Here is a 16176-nt window from a genome sequence, read left to right as displayed (position 1 = left end):
GTCCACTCTCTGGACTGTTGACCACACAGTCGGGGCACCGGTGTCCAGCAACTGATGCTTAAAAATGATCAGCACATCAATTAGACTTCTGTGGGATTAATGTGTGCACATCATTTTTACATTGTTAACAGGTGAAAACTAGGGAGCGCTCAAAGTTACAAAATTCACTACAAAAATAAATACACCGTTCAATAAGGACTACAATGTGACATTTATTCATTGATTCAAATTGGAATGAAATACATACACGTCTTATTAAATGTGACATTCATTCATTCAAATACCAATTGCAGGTTAAAAAAAAACCCACAAAACATATCTAATGACTTGACTTTTGAATGAATGATGTCATGGTCCTGTGTTGCAGTGCATCATGAGTTGATTTAACGTGTCAAAGTCACCCATCAGCATCAAATCAACTGATGATGCACTGCAACACAGGACCATGAAATCATTCATTCAACAGTCAAGTCATTCTATATGTTGTTTTTTACATCAAATGAATTGGTATTTGAATGAATGAATGAATGTCACATTTAATAAGACGTGTATGTATTTAATTCCAATTTGAATCAATGAATGAATGGCACATTGTAGTCATTATTGAATGGTGTATTTATTGATAGAATTTTGTGACTTTGAGTGGTCCCCAGTTTTCACCTGTTAACAATGTAAAAATGATGTGCACACATTAAACAGAGGCTCTGTTGACAAGTGCTGTTAACATCGTCCGTGTGAGGTGATGAAATGACAGGTGAAAGAGTCATGGTTTGTTCCATAACAATATTTTGAACTGATGTTATAAATAAACGTCAAACTTTTTTGTGGATTAGCATTACAGATAAACAAAATAAATGAACCTTTCAGTCCACTAGATGGTGCCAAGTGGTCACTTTCACTGGCACTGTTGTGTCAGTGCATCACAATGTATGATTTTGCAAGTATCGCAATAAATCATATGATGTCTCTGATGATTTAAAAAAAATATATATATGAAGTAGGGATGCAACGATTACAGCATTATTAAACGATTACTAAATGAATTGTTAAATACTTTAATAATGGATTAATTGTTTGTTTTTTATTATAAATGTTGAACATTTTCCGGTTTCATTGTTCCTTGTAACAAAGAAGGAATTAAAACTGAATAATTTTTGGTTGGTGGATAAAAAAAGACATTTGAGAATCATCATTTGACGTGATATTAGCAATAGCAGTAGCAGGTGTAATCTGAAAAACTGTGATCGGATGACTCGGATCAGATGTTAACAGCAGGTGTGAACAGAGCATCAACAGAACATCTAATAAATGTGTGGATCATTTTTAAGCATCAGTTACCACACATTTGTCCGCGCTGCTCCTCGTCCTCGTCCTCCTCCTCGTCCTCCAGGTCAGCCAGGTCCTCCTGCACCTGCTGCAAACAATGCTGTAGATGAGTTACACTGTAAATGACTTTAAAAATCCTAAAAACATTTCTAAAATCTCAACATTTAAGGATTCTGATGTATTTAGTGACAGCACTGCTGAAAGCTTCTTTTACTCTTCACTGTAAAGTCATGGCTTGGGTTTTTTTCTCTTATTGCCCTAAATTCTGATGATAATGACCTCATTCAACGATGCTTGAAAACACATGAACTGTGTCTTTAACTGCAGCTGTTTGTAGGTGTTCAGTCATGGGACATGATGAGACAAAGTAGTATCCAGTTTAGAGTGTCCAAATGTGGTCACTGCAGTAAATGAGTGAAGAAATGTGAGTAAAATACATTAAAAGGTTTTTATTGTCAACTATATATTGGTCCATATCAACACGGACACTTTTATTTATTCTACTAAACCACTGCTCCTGAACAGGGTTTTTTTTTTAAGATATTCTAGATACTAGATACTCAACAGTTTAAATGGTATGTTGACATTTTTTGTTGAGGACATTGTTTGACATTTTGGACAGTTTACTAAATAATCGATATACTCAGTTATATTTACATACACAGTTCATATTTTAACTTTTTGTTGACATATTATTGGACATTTTGGACAGTTTTTGACAGTATGAAGGCAGTTGTTGACATCATACTGTATCATGACATATTTGACACAAAGTCAGTTTTTTGAAAACACACACGTACATGGTTAGACGGTGATCGTGTGTTTGGTGCGGAGCAGTGACGTCACATTAGCAGCAGTAGCAGGTGTAATCTGAACACGTGTGATCGGATCGCTCAGGTCGGATGTTAACAGCAGGTTTGAACAGAGCGTCAACAGAGAATCTAAGACATGTGGGGCTCACATTTAAGCAGCAGTTACCATGTGTTTATTCCCGCTGCTCCTCGTCCTCTTCCTGTTTCTGTCTCGGCGTGGAAGAAGCTCCGACAAGGGAAGTGGAACATTCCACATAGCTCGACACAGAGGGGAGGAGTGGAATGTACCAAGTCACGGAAAGTACAAAAAGGCTTTTAAAACAGTGTTTCTTTGTGCAGGAGCAGCTCCACCTGTACAAAAAAAAAAAAAAAAAATCAACGTTCATGTCCTCGCAGGTTAAATAAAAGAAAAAATGGCAGCTGAAATTGATGTTACTTAAAAACATTTCTGCTAATGCAGAAAAAAAAACACCACCTGTAGGAAATGCTGCCACCTGCTGGACGTGCTTTCTCCCCCTCTTCTTATAAAAGCTGCCCAAATGATCCCGTTTTAGCTCTTTGTCTTAAAGTTATCAACAATAAATGTTGTGACAATAAATTGATGTTTTTCCTTGTTGTGTCTTAGTATTACTAGGACACTTTAACGGTTTATGTCTGGACGTTTTTTGTCGACATACTATACTCGGACATTTTGCCAGTTTATATATTTGAACAGTTTAGTTTTTGTTGACATATTATACTAGGACATTTTTGACAGTTTTGTTGATGTTAATATGGACGTGGACACAGTAACTTTATCTTTTATCTATTAATGCAGGCAACATCTCTTCAGTAACTGCACAACACCACAGAGCACCTTCTACTGGTCATAAACTGCTATAGCACACAAACATCATTCAATAACAAGACAGACATATCCTGACACTAAAGTAAACAATAAATAAAGTGCACGGTAAAAGAAGACATTTACTGACAGAGTAGGAGTTCACAGTATAAATGTAGGAATTAGCAGCAAAAAGTTGTATGCATAGTACAAGACAGTATTAGCAGCAGAAGCTATCTGGACAAGTCAACATTTGACATTAGAACAGAACACACAACATAACAATAACATGGTTGTATTTTATTTTATTATAATCAGATAAAAGACCCATTGAGACATCGAGATATCTTTCACAAGGGTGACCTGGCCAAGAAAGGCAGCAGCACATGTCATAGTTAATCTAAATCTAAATCTAAAATAAACGTACTATCTACTAAATACATGTAGATTGTAAAAAATATTTCATACTAATACTTTTTGTCTTGTTTGTCTTTATTATGGATGGTACAATTTGGCTTTGGGAAACCAAAGAAATACTGGGGACACTCTTATAACTGCCCTGTCTACTCAGGTTAATCCTCGTTGTTATTTCAGTGCTGGGATTAACTTGTTCCAACATGTTAGAGGCATTCACTCAGATGGATAAGGCTCACTGGCAAGTTTTGTTTGTTTATCATGTAATAACAGCATCAATCTGCTATAAAAGCAGAGCTCATGGTGCGAGGGGCGGGAAAGAGAAAACAGTCCAGAAAGTACCAGGAGGATGACACAAGAAGAGAGGGTGTGGCCAAACACTTTCCTAATCCAGAATGATCCTGTGAGTCAGCATGGACTAATCCAGCAGGGAATAAAAACCAGGACAGAAGATTCCAAAAGCGGACCCTCAGTCATTTTATATTGTAAACAAACATATTTCTTCTGGGACATCATCTAAACATGGTGCTGCTGAGGTCAGGATGGCTGTGGAGACAAAGTGAGTGATGAATATGGAGGAGTGTTGCTTTTTTGAAATATTCTCAATGATCATTTTGTTTTTATTGGCTTTAATGGCAAGGTGTGAAAACTATTATTGTAGTTTTTCACAGTTGGCGAAATATGGATCACATTTGAATCTGCAGCTTCCTGATGAATTTTATTTTAAAATAAAATTCATTAAATAATCATTTAAAAATGTTTAAATAAATCTCAAGACATTGTGAATGTTGCACAAATTGGCCCACCTCCTTGTATTCAATTCAGTTCAAGATTATTCATCCTAATTTAGTTCAGTTCTGCTTTATCCTCTGAGGGTCACGGGGAGCTGGAACCAATCCCAGCCGACATAGCGTGAAAGGCGGGGTCACACCCAGTACCTCACAGGGCCAACACAGAGATAAACAACTAGTCACTAGTCAAATTCGCAAACACAGGTCTGTGACTGAATAAAAAAAGAGAATTTTATCGAGAGAGAAAAGTGTAACTGTTATGAAACAGCCTTTCATAATCTCATTAATGACCCTGATCATGTCTTTAAGTGACTAACCAAGGTTAGGCAATCAAGGTCAGTGTGGAAAACACACACACACACATAGATATAATGCATTCCCTAGCCCCTTACCCAGGGACGGTCCTAGACCATTTGGTGCCCGAGGCGAGCTTGATTGATGGCGCCCCTTCCCCACGAAAAAATAACTCATGTCCAAAGAATTGCATATTTATTTAAACAATTATAATAAAAACAATATAACAATATGTGCAAAAGAATAAACCTGTTCTATAATAAATATACAAAAAATAAACATTTAACTTTAACAGTAGTGCAACATCTGAGAACAAAAAGTGCACACTAAAGACCACCAAACCTTATGGTTTATACTTATGTGGCCAGACCACTGAGGCGTTCTTGAGCCATGGTGGATTTGAGGTTAGAATTGTCATTTATTTTACTTAAGTTTAATTTATTTTTATGTCGAAGTATTGTTGTAGATACAGAGGGATGGCAAAAACTGTTGAAAAAATAAATAGACATTATAATTTTAATTCTATTTTTTTTGTTCTCGCCGCATATTTTGGCACCCCTCACTAGATGGCGCCCTAGGCAAGCGCCTATGTACCTCACAAAGATACCCAAACAAGAACACACACATGAACAATGATAACAATGTGAACTGATTAATGGGAGCTTACAATTTGAAGACATTTATTGGGATTGAGTCCCTTTATTTGTGGTTTACATTGGCAGACTGATCACCAACTCAAAGCCACAGTCGGCAGGAAATAGTTGATTGCCGAATTTAGTAGCTCTCTGTCCTGAGCTCCTTCGTCACATGACCCGAGGGCCGAGACAACCTCTTCAACTTTCTGATATGTACGCATTTAATAGTGTTTATGGTCTGGTGGGATTCAACTGTTCTGTGCCTCCCCTCGTGCTACCAATTTCGAATTCGAATGAGTGACCCTCTCTCTCAAGATAAATATGATCTTTTAGAATTATTATTGTAAAAAAACATATAAAAATAAAATGCACTCTAGGAACAGGGGGGTCATGGGAACGTTTTTGGAAACAAGATTGACTTAAGCTGGTTTAAACCAGTTCTGATATCAGAGACACTGTCCTTGCATGAATGTATGCAGGTATTAATTATAAAAGGATTATACAAGGGCCAATTCAACAAGTTTTACATCACGCAACATTGATTTATACATTGAGTACGTGCGTGGCTGCAGATGTAGGAGGAGATATCGACCTAATAAGATGTCAGAAGGTGATGATACAGGCAGTAATATGATGTTACCTCGTGTCCCGCGTCTCCTCTTTAGCTTCTGTCCTGAAACGCTGGAAGCTGAACTGGTGTGACCTTTGGATCGATGGAAGCCTCTGCTTCTACAAGAGCGACAGCAGGCGGGAGCTGGAGCATCGGGTCAGCCTCAAGACGGCATGTGTGGACGTGCGGTCCGGCCTGGAGTGTGGAGGTACAACACGTGGATATGAGATCACTCTACAAAATCTATCACCAAATCTTTACATATGGGTTTCAGGAAAATGAGAATAAACCAAATTCTGTTGTAACATGAATCACATGCCCTCGAATTGCAGTTGAAATGGGACTTTTTGGCTCATTATGTACTGGTTAATGTTGTTAATGTTCTCACTTGGCTGCAGATGTGACTCCACCGGAGAGCAATCCCAGGGAAAATCTCCTCGTGGTTCAGCTGAGAGACGGCTCGACAGCCAACCTGTGTGCCAACAGCGAAGACGACTGTTTGTGGGTGCTCTCACACTTCACCCTTGTCTGCTCTGCCTCGCTTCACATCTGTGCATCGTCCCTTCATCTCTGTTTATTTCTCTTCCAGAGCATGGAAACTGACTCTGCTGGAAACCAGGAGAAACCCGGTGAGTTGTGATCCATGTTCATGACATGTAGTCAACCCTAAAAAGCTGGTCCAGTGACGACACTTACATTTCCTTCATTGTACCCATGTAAAAATTTACCATTTACAGTATCCAGTACCTATGTCCACATATGTACTGTATCTATGCCCCTACACACCTTTTACTGTACCTGTGCTCATACATAACCTTCACAGTACCCACATATGCCCCGGACTGTATCATACCTTCACCATATATGAACAAACGTACCCCCCCAAAATCAAATTCAGTGACTTTTCAAGGACTTTCCAGGACCAACTCCCTCAAATTCCAGGACCAAATGTGCTGACACAGCTTAAGACCTGGGATCTTAATTAAAACGATTAAAAAGACATATTGATGTTACCATCTAGCTCAAATATGATCACTACGTTCTCAGTATGTGATTGTTCAATTTCTATTTCATTGCAAACAACATTAATATCTTCCTGTGCTGCAGGTATTCACGTATGACCCGTACGATGACTCCTACCAGGCTGTCCCCATCAACAGATATCACACCGTCTACATCACACCCGGAGCAGGACCAGGTATGTTAGGTGACGTATTAAAGGCACCAGTGTCCACTTTGGTGCTATTTGGACAAGAAGTGCAAGTGATAAAATGCGACAGATATACAGTAGACGCCACTCACTTCCCTTTGTATGCGGGTTACCATGGCAATGACGGGACTGAATTACACACTTGAAGGTTCTTTGTTCAGAGAACACACCTGTGTGTACAGTGTCGATCGACTATGACTCTGTTTGGATAAGCAACGCAAAAATGTCGCTTTCTTTGTCAGTTAAGGGTCGCTTGGCAGGTTTCAAACCCAGCAGGTGACTTACTAAAGGCACCAGTGTGTGCAGTGTGAACTTTGACATTGTTTGGATAAGACAAGGGAACAAATACAGATGGTTTTACCAGTTTTAAAATAAGTAAAATAAGTTCTGAGAGCAGTGAGTTTGAGTTGTTGAATCAGAGTCGAGAACTTTGAAACAAACAAACGTTTCACTTGCCTTTACTCTGTGTTTCCTCCAAGGCGATCATCACGTGGTTGTGCAGAGGGACCCGTTTGATAACGTGATGGAGCATCTCGCACTGGGATTACTGGGAGGCATGGCAGCAGGTGCAGCCATGCGGTCCTTCCTCTGGATGCCCGTGTTTTTCTGCTGAGGCGATCTCTGATTTTCTGACACGAGCAATAGCACAAAGGATTTTTCCTTCATCTTTTAAATCCTCTGTAAAATCTCAAGTGCAAGTTTAACAGATAAAGTAGAAGAGGATAAAATGCTTGTTTTTGCTTGTATACACAGCATATTTATACTTTTACTTGTGAACCTTTGCAAAAGAGGAAGTCAGTGTTGTATTTATCGGTTTTGTCTGAATTTTAAACGTTGCAAACTAAAGAAAACATGTCATTTGTCAGGTGCTCGACTGAGAAAATAAGCTGTGTTAAGTTACAGCTGTTGATCAAGTGCTGTATGCTTAGTTTCTTGCAAGAATATATTATAAATACCTGTCTTGAATCTTTTGCTTTGCTAAAGCAATCAAAGCTAAGTAATGACAACTCCAGAAAAAAAAGCTAATTAGGTTTCAAATTTTCTTTTTTAGTCTAATGACTAGTAAAGACAGGAAAACATGGCTGTACTTATTATTTACTTTTATTATTATTATTTATTTAGTTAGTTTTAAGCAAGGAAAACCAGAAGAGGAATAACTTTGTTTCTATTATTTTGATCTAAATTGTTACCTTGTCCTTATTCTCAATATTTGTATCCAGGAACCTGAAACCAAATAGAGTTGTTTCATGACATTTAATGCAAGAAAACAAAAATAAGTCTGAATATTGGTCTTTGTCTTGTCTTTATTATCCTTAAAAAGAGGAGACTGTCCACTACACTTACATAGTGCATGTAATGTAATTTTTTGGATTTAACTACAGTAGCTAATTTTTTTCTGTGTTAACTGTCGACTCATGACTGTGTGAAACTCTGACGGTTTCCGCTTTGAATTCCGTGTTGGCTATTGTTTAAGTGTTCATTATCGTGTACAATCCCAGATGTGAAAACATCAGCATTTTCCTAGAAAACAGTTGTTAGTTTGTAGAATTTCTCATCATCAGTCAGGAGTTATGACTTGTTTAGTGGTGCTGCAACAAAGTCGGCAAATCAGCATACAAAACAAAACAAAACACTTGTGAGAACCCCTTTAACTTTTGATTTGTACAGGAGACGACAAACTGAACCAGTGTTTTGCCCCCCAAATTGCAATAAAAGCATCCCCGGTCTTGTTAAATCAAAGGTTTTGTCAAAGTCGAACATTAAATCATGATGTCAAACCATTTCTTTGTTAGTGTCCGTCACTCAGCAGTGATGTAGCAGCTCCAAGCAGCTTTTTGATTCTCCTCAACTGAATCTGTCCTCGCCTGTTATTGTCATCACTGGACTGTCAGAGACTGCGGTGCCCCGATGCTTCTCTTGCAGGATGCAGTTTATCCACAAGATTTAAATATCTCACAACAGCTAATTTGGCAAGTAACCTCACCCAAATTATTATGTTTACCAACCGAGTATGGGCTTAGCACATTGTCTTTACAAAAATAGTGATCATTTTCAATTATCTGTAATTCCCTACTGTTACTCCTCTTTCAGAGTGACTCCTCTCTTGGCATGTCCGTTAGTTTTCGCTCCGTCGTCTCCTAACTTTCCCTCAGCTTGAAGCTTCCTGATCAGATCGTGGGGGCCGTTCCCCATGAGACCTGACGGGTGCCTGTATGAGCCTCCCAGTTTGTCCCACAGTGTGAAGTACTGGCCGTAATTGTAGTCGAAGAAGAGATGGTGGTCAGTGTGGTGAGCCGAGCCATTGATGACGTTCGTCAGAAGGCCAGGAACGCGGTAGTCGCCGTCGTGGATGGAGATGGTCCAGATGTTGACGAAAACGTACAGGGCCAGGTAGAGGACCTTGTGGAGCGGGAACAGGAACGGGTAGATGTGGTACGGGAGTCCCTGCATGAAGCCGTCCACTGGGTGAAAGGCGTGGCTCGCGAAGGGGGTGGGGATCTTCCATATGTGGTGCGGCTTGTGGAACAGCTGTTTGGAATGAGACAATGAAGAGAGCAGGGGGGGGTTTTACCACAATTTCAAAAACATACCGTCTTAATTTCATCCATCAATGTCTCATGGTGAAACTGGCAAAGATGCTATAGCCACAATTCACCCATTCACTCACACAGTGCAACTATGTGCAGCACATTTTCAACATTTCCGACATTTAAACTTCCAGTTGAAAGCCAACTCTCTCTACCACTGATCCACCATTGCCCTCACCACACATGTTCTATATATGAATGACCTACATTACTGTAATTATAAGAAAACCCATCCATTTTATGGTTTCGTAAGTAAGTAAGTAATTAAAACCTGCAGGCTGTTTGACATTATGGCATTAAATATTATTATTGTTGTTTTAAATGGCTACAATGATCAATAGCACTTGTGCTCACCTTATAAATACGCTTGTGATGAAGGAAGCGATGGATCCAGTAGATGCACATGTCGGTAAATAACAGGAAGGAGGTCATACTCACAAAAATTCCCACCCAACCTAAAAAAAAAAAAAACACACACACACACACCAGGTCAAGAAACATCAAATATGATCAGAAACTTTACGATTACTGTCGACAGACACTTACCCAGCGGACATTCGCTGATGCTGTCGTACAGTTTGCTGTATCCTCTAACTTCAGCAAAAAACAGGCCGACGGTGGGAATGCTGATCCAGGGCAGAGAGGTCATCGCGTATTTGATCTCCCTCTGAACCTGATTCTGAGGAGGAAACATTCAAGACATATTTAAAATAAAACATAACTTCCTCCTCTTCTTCTTCTTCTTTTATACCTTAAGCAACATGAAAGCACAATGAGCACTTCAAACAAATATTCTTGGAGTTGTTTTAGGTTTGTGTTTACGTATGTTCATGTATTTATCTTCTTTATGACTAAATTATATTATAGGGTGCGATAAGCGAGGTGCAATCGCTGCATTTCCATTTTTATGGGTGAAATAAATCCGACTCTTGGCTCTCATCTAAACAACTCGGACATCAGTGCGATAAAATGTTGCGTGGTGATCAGAGTTTAATCGCGATAGTTGTGGACGTTGCACTTTGATGGTTTCATTTCATCTTTACCTTCCGTGTCTAGGTTGCAGTTGTGATAATCTGCTGTCGTATTTTACTCCTGTGCTTTTTGGCTGAACAAATAAGCCGTAGTGTCCTGTTTGTTTTGTATAACCAAACTGTGACTAATATATAAAGTTTAACATTGTTAGTAAGAATTAGGTCAATGAAGGTCTCAGCTAATTAGAGTTAGCTAAAAAGAGGTATTTTATCAAAATAGTTCATTTCTATTCCGTTTCCGTGTGGACAGGGCCTCACTGACTTACAACCAGTAGAGTCGCCCCCTGGTGGCCATTCAAGAGAATACACATTGCCAACATGAAGCATCAACTTCACTTTCTGGACTCCTTAGGATGTGTATTTACCTACTTTATTAAAGCCGTTTTCTTATTTTTTATTACCTAATTACTTTATTTTATGTAAATGTTTATTTTTAAACTTGTATTACAGGTGTGACAGTTTACACCTTGTTTACTTTTTTGTCAGCAGGGCCAAGAACAGAAGCACAAATGCTGTTGGCCCCATTTGAATGACGAGTCACACAAATGGGGATCATTTGTCGAATGAGGCCATTAAGGCCATTAACTGGATGTGGATCCTTTGGGGCAATTAATGCCTGCCAGGCACTAATGACACTACGAGTAACATAAACAAGTGTTAAATACATTCACTGCTCGGTACAAAAAAATACGACGATGCCGGGGGGATTCTTACCTCTAAAAAGTGCGGGTGCTTCATCAGTTTGTGGTCGAAGATGAAGAAGTAGCTGATGGCGCCCAGGCCCAGGTACAGGATGGCAGCCCCGAGGTTCGTCAGCACCAGCAGACTGAGGATCTGCCGCACGGCGCCATCCTCAGGCCACGATGCAGGGTACACATACGGCGTGAGGACATAATAATCGGCGACGTTCAGAACAAGATCCATGGTTGAATCTGTAAAAGATAAATCCAGAACAGATACTATAAGGCATTTTTAAGATTTTAAAACAAGAACATTTTGACAGGAGACTCTCTGGATGTGTAGATAACTTTATATTTCCCTGCTTATAGCTACTACCATCTAACATGAACATGACAAAATCTTGTTATATCATTCCGATCTGATCCAGAATACAGATTTGGAGGCAATTTAGATAAGAGATAGGGATTTCTTCTGTCAAAAACTGTAGACAGGAAGTTGCTAACAGAAGGACAAACTTACAGATAAACACACGCTGTTGAAAACCTAATCTCCTTGGCGGACGTGACAATGTATGCACGGTATTTCCCACACTATAATGTGCATGATGTCACAAGAAATGTGACATCATGCACATTATGCTGACCATATATAGGTTGTACAACTATTAATGTGAGGCTGGCACTGTGATAAAACACAGTTGAAATGGTCTTTGATTTGCCTCCCAGTAGAGTTTAGTCAAAAAGCTGCAAACTAAGTAAAATAAAAGCATTTATTTCAACCTAAACAAATGAGTATTTTACACAATTACACATTTAGATCCAGCTGTGCATACTAGTAATAATACTAATAGCTATTTAAAATTGTATAACCTCTTTCATGGTACCAAATGCTGCTTTACAGAGTTGGATAAAGAAATGAAAGGACTGAAAATAATAATAATAGGACTACTTTGGATGATTTAGCTAGCAAGTAAAAGCCTTTGTAAACAATTGAGTTTATTCATTTTTAAAGATGTGTAAATTACAGATACAATTACAGAAAATGTAAATAAATGTTTGCCTGTAAATTAATATAATTACAGCAATGGAGATGGTTTTATAGCGAGAGTTATAGTGTGTGGAAATGTTGAAATCTCTTTGTTTTAATACTTTCTAACCAAAAGAAGCTGTCAAACTTTTTTTTAAAATATAAATTAACATTAATGAACTTTAACATCTGTAACAGTGACAGTAAATATGCCAAACATACCATGAGCTATAGAATAACTCTGTGCACAGACATTTATGTAACAGTGACTGTCCCTACTTTAGGTGTAAAATCTGCACAAATAACAAACACTAATACAAAAGAACCCTGGATTAATGGTAAAATAAGAGCTTGCAGCACTGACACTTTGTTATAATAATACAATTATGTCTATGATTTCAGAGCTCACTGTACCTTGTGTGTGTGTATGTCGCTCCTGTTCCGGAACAAGAAGTGAAGGGACGGTGCGTTAACACTAAAGGTAGGTCAGCAACCAATCAGCGACGAGTGGGCTGTTACATCACAGCCAGAGCAGCCAATGAGCGCGAAGCGTCTCATCACGGCACCGTTGTTATGATTTTCGATTGGCCAATTGGAGGATCTGCTCATGGCGCTAGAGAAAGAACGATACACTGTCATGACACACATGTGTCTCAACTTGCACATCTGCACTTTGACCACTGCGCCAGTATCTAAAGCGCAAAACAGGGTAGCAGCATGGTCCCGGAAGTAGAAACCCTGTTTATTTTCTGCACCGATATATTGGTTAACATGTATAATGTTATAACAACTGAATGCAAACTCACCATAAGGAACGACAATGTGAGACGGTGTTAAATGCACCCGTAAAATCGTTATATCCGTGCGGTGTTATCAATGAATTACGCAATTAAGCGTTTAAATCGCTTATCGACGGGAAGAACTACATTACCCTCAATGCACAGGTGTAACAGCGCTTGTTGCTTGTTTTTGATTGTCTGCTATACCCGCTAACATGTCGTCAAAGGTGTTTCAGCTTTACATTACGTCAGCATCACATCCACGTTTTCTCTCACGACACACAAACGACAATATATTGTAGAATTACATTACCAACAAGCTGAAAATGTTGCCGGAAGTTGTTGGAAACATATGACCCGCAATGGTTTATGGGATGCGTACTATTTTGACTGCTGGAATAGACATTTAAATAGTGTCGTATCTTTGACGGTTTTGTGTTTTACAATATATTATTTGTTCCGAATCACATCTCTTGTGGTCATAATTCACCTCGCTGCTGTTCGGGCTCCATCCTGGCTCAAATCCCCCCTTAAATGTGGACCTTTCAAACAGTCGTTAGAGAAAATGAATAGGGCTTTTACTTCCGGGATTATGGCCTTTCTAAGGGGGGTCCGTCGCTGCTACGCTACCAGACTTCATTCACAAACAAACGCATTTTAAACTTATCTGATAATTAACCAAACGTTTGCCTTTTGAAAATTAACTTAATATGTCATGTTCAGCTCCAAAAGCTACTCTTTAATTCGGCATTTTCCAAAATTTAACACGGTTTGTTTTAGAACAACAAAAAACAAACAAACAAAAAAAACGTATAGTTACATGTGCTTCATATCACCACCAACCAGCCAATTATGACTTGAAATTTTTTTTTTAGCCAGCGTTTCACAATCACTGATATTGAGTGACAATATATATATTTTTTTCTAAAACTGCTGTCTAAGTTACATGTTTTATTGGTCAGCTTTACTGGAAGAAAAGATGAATTGCTTCCCTTCTACCATAAAAAAATGTCACCAGTTCAGCCACGAGATGTCGCCATTGCTCTAAGGTAAAGGTGAGAGCTGTCTGCCTTTTGCAGAGTGCAGGGATTGTATTATTTTGAAGGGATATAAAAATGTAGGGAAAAACTGAATAATCATATAGACTTTGTAGAAAATAGGCTTTTTGTAGCTGTAAATAGAGGTTCACTGGATTTAAAATGACAGTATTGAAACAGTGCTTTATTTATTTTATTTCAGAAACACTCTACAAAATGGCAGTGTTATGCTGCAGGACTGTGATTTATCAGAGGGAAGTTTCATTACTGTATAACTGATTTGGAATAATGATAGTCCCTGATCTCCTTTATTGAGAAAACACACTGATTTGCTCTCAGTTCAGTTCTTAAGCCTCGAAATGAAACTTTTAAATAACCTGACTTATATGCAGGAGGTCATTTGTTCTTTTTATTCTTTTTTCACTTGTTTTTCTTCCCTTTCTTTTTTCATTCTTTACTTTTAAGTAGAAGCTATTGCCAATTTTGTTTCTGATCAATTTTCATTATGATGTTTGTATTACCACCAGGGGCCGCCAAACATTTTAAATGAACCTTATTTGTGGCCCCAAAATTGCCTCAATGAATTTTAAGCCCCATAAATACAAAAAGTTTGTATTTTCAATTCACTTTGAAAAGTTTTGTCTTAGAAATCATGTTGTGCTAACTTTGATTGTTGAAGAAGCACCTTTAGACATTGGAGCAGTTTAACACCCATCAGTTATTGGATGAGCTAAAAGAATATGGAGGAGATTAAATTATGCATTTTTACTGTTTGGAATTTTGCAGAACTGAATAATAAGCACAACTGAATCACAATAATTAGAGAAAATGATTTTCTGAAGCTTTCGCTTCCTCAACCAGATGCCACAACCTCTTGCTTGATGCAGGTTGAATTGCTGCTCCAAATTTTCACTCAAATGTTGTTTTGTGGTTTAATTTATATAGTTTCTAAAATACAGTTTTGTACAACACCTTTAATTCTAAACTTTATAGTTATTTATTGTCAGACCTTTAATGAATGTTGGGTTGATGTTGACATTGCAACCTGACATCAGTTCAGTTTTTGTTTCCGCTTTAAGATTTAACCCCCATGTCAGAAGGAAGGAAGGAAGGAAGCTCAAGGATCTCTTCAAAAAGGACACTTTACAACAGAAAACAAAACATTTCTGCAATAACACAACATTTAACAATAATGGAGAACAAGATGAAGATACTGAATAAAGAAAAGAATCATGAAGGACATGATGATCAAGTGGAAGAAAGAAACAAACTTGTGTCAGAATCTTTCTATTCTGTTTACACATTCATATTTTATTAAGTATCTCAATCCTTTCTTTAAAAACAGATACTTTAGAATAGAAAACAAGGTTAGAATCACCAAGGTTTCAAAAACAACCTTAAGCTTTTTTTTAGAAATTGTGTGAAACCATTTCTGCCCCTTCTGTTGTTCTAAACAAAAACAAGTTGTTGTTTTTCCTGAGTGCAGTCACATATTGTCGTCAGGTGCCAAAGTAAACTGCGAGAGATGCTAATTCCCTGCAAATGTCCCTCCATCAGTATGACACGCAGCGCGTCTGCTGGCCTTTTAGCACCGCGCTCTCCTCCTCGGCTCGGCTCAGCTCGTGGCGCTGGAGGGACGGCAGATGGCTTCACTTTGTGTTTACTGATACAGAGCTGGAGGCCATCTGATCATAAGTCATATGGTAATCATGACTCGCTCTGTTCGAGCAATATGCCAAACATTTGGTTCCCTAACATGTCAAGTTAAAAGTGATTCACAGATCATAAATGTAAAAGACTTGCTTCATTGAGGAGGAATTTTAATATCAATTTCAGAAGAAATAAAACTATAATTATGGAAGCCCATTTCTGCCAGCATAAGAAGAAAAAAGACGAAAAGTTGACAGTAAGTCAAAATTATGAGTTAGTAAGTTGAAATTATGAAATCAGTCCTAATTATGAGATAGTAAGTCAAAATCATGAGATAGTAAGTCATAATTATAAGATAGTGAGTCAAAATTTTGAAGGAATTCATAATTATGAGATAGTAAGTCGGTATTATGAGATAGTAAGTCGAAATTATGAGATAGTGAGTCGAAATTATGAGATAGTGAATCGA

At 38.3% G+C, this 16176-nt stretch overlaps 2 protein-coding genes across 2 annotated transcripts; one reads left to right on the top strand and one right to left on the bottom strand.

Annotated features, from left to right (window-relative positions):
* The first annotated feature begins 3509 nt into the window (after nt 1–3509).
* plekhb1 (pleckstrin homology domain containing B1) lies at nt 3510–7988 on the top strand. Its single transcript, XM_058628217.1, has 6 exons — nt 3510–3934; nt 5761–5913; nt 6104–6206; nt 6295–6334; nt 6813–6903; nt 7395–7988. Exons 1-6 carry the CDS (start codon nt 3898–3900, stop codon nt 7526–7528), a joined length of 558 nt encoding a protein of 185 aa, XP_058484200.1. The 5' UTR covers nt 3510–3897; the 3' UTR covers nt 7529–7988.
* Nucleotides 7989–8201: 213 nt separating this feature from the next.
* Nucleotides 8202–12832, bottom strand: LOC131458893 (lathosterol oxidase-like). The gene is made up of 5 exons (XM_058628216.1): nt 12656–12832; nt 11249–11466; nt 10050–10182; nt 9858–9958; nt 8202–9444 (listed from the first exon to the last, which is right to left on the bottom strand). The coding sequence occupies exons 2-5, from the start codon at nt 11456–11458 to the stop codon at nt 8992–8994; spliced, it is 897 nt and encodes a 298-aa protein (XP_058484199.1). The 5' UTR covers nt 11459–11466; nt 12656–12832; the 3' UTR covers nt 8202–8991.
* Between the last annotated feature and the right edge of the window lie 3344 nt (nt 12833–16176).

Source organism: Solea solea, chromosome 4, assembly GCF_958295425.1.
Source record: "Solea solea chromosome 4, fSolSol10.1, whole genome shotgun sequence".
NCBI classification, from domain to species: Eukaryota; Metazoa; Chordata; class Actinopteri; order Pleuronectiformes; family Soleidae; genus Solea; species Solea solea.
Note: the sequence above shows the minus strand (reverse complement) of the source record. Positions and strands in the feature narration are given on the sequence as shown.